The sequence below is a fragment of the Trichechus manatus genome, unplaced genomic scaffold, assembly GCF_000243295.1.
Source record: "Trichechus manatus latirostris isolate Lorelei unplaced genomic scaffold, TriManLat1.0 scaffold00029, whole genome shotgun sequence".
NCBI classification, from domain to species: Eukaryota; Metazoa; Chordata; class Mammalia; order Sirenia; family Trichechidae; genus Trichechus; species Trichechus manatus.
Window position 1 is genome coordinate 1,511,888 of NW_004443965.1, and position 891 is coordinate 1,512,778.

Here is an 891-nt window from a genome sequence, read left to right on the forward strand (position 1 = left end):
ATTCTCTATAAGTACAAAACTTTTAGGAAGAACAATGACTAAACTTCGGTGTTAATGTTTTTTAAATGTTTCTCCCACTATTCTCTATGTAACCTGACATTCCAGCCAATTTGAACTTGAATGAATGGAGGAATGCATGAATGAATTCTAATTCAGCTAATTTTTTTGTATACCTACTATGATTCAGGTACTGCACTAGATGCTTTCATTTAATCCTCACAATAACCCAGTACAGTATGTTTTATTGTCTATGTTTTACAGATGAAAAAAATAAAGCTGATGTAACATAGCTAGTAAGTGGCAATCTGGGATCGAAGGCAAGTTGTTTAACTCCAAACCTGGTGCTCTTTCCAATATACCACATTTCTGCACTTAATAGTCCTTTGTGGACTCTCCAGATAAGTCACTAGGAGTCAAAATATTTTTTCTTGGTCCTCAAGAAAAATAATCTTGTAGAAAATAACGAAATGCCTTTCTCTAAAGTGTTGAAGACAATGACATTAGAGTCAGATGGTCACCATTCTGTCACATGCAGACTTATTCCTTCTGACCACACAGTTCATTTTAAAGATAGACTTTGAGCAGTGAAGCTGACTTTGAAGGGATAGTAGCTGAAGGAGTGAATATGGATGCCAATAATGAGATTGTGCAAGCCAACAAGAGAAGTGAATGCCTTATTATAGCAAATAGAATAGTACAGTCTTCCCCCCACCCCACTGTTCTATTTACATAGGTCCTGTAAAGTCATAGACTCAGTGGATGAAGACGATCAGATATATTACATCACCTGTCCTGTAGTGAATGGTGACAAACCCAAAGACTTTGTAGTACTTGTATCACGAAGAAAGCCTCTCAGAGATGGGTGAGTATATACAATTCAAGTGTTACATC

At 36.5% G+C, this 891-nt stretch overlaps 1 protein-coding gene across 1 annotated transcript in view; it reads left to right on the top strand.

The window, feature by feature from the left end:
* ACOT12 (acyl-CoA thioesterase 12) overlaps positions 1 to 866 on the top strand; it is a 64,016-nt gene extending 63,150 nt beyond the window's left edge. The window contains exon 11 of the mRNA XM_012554980.1: positions 734 to 866. Within this exon, the coding sequence (XP_012410434.1) occupies positions 734 to 866 (133 nt within the window). The remainder of the gene's footprint in view (positions 1 to 733) is intronic.
* Positions 867 to 891: the final 25 nt, after the last annotated feature.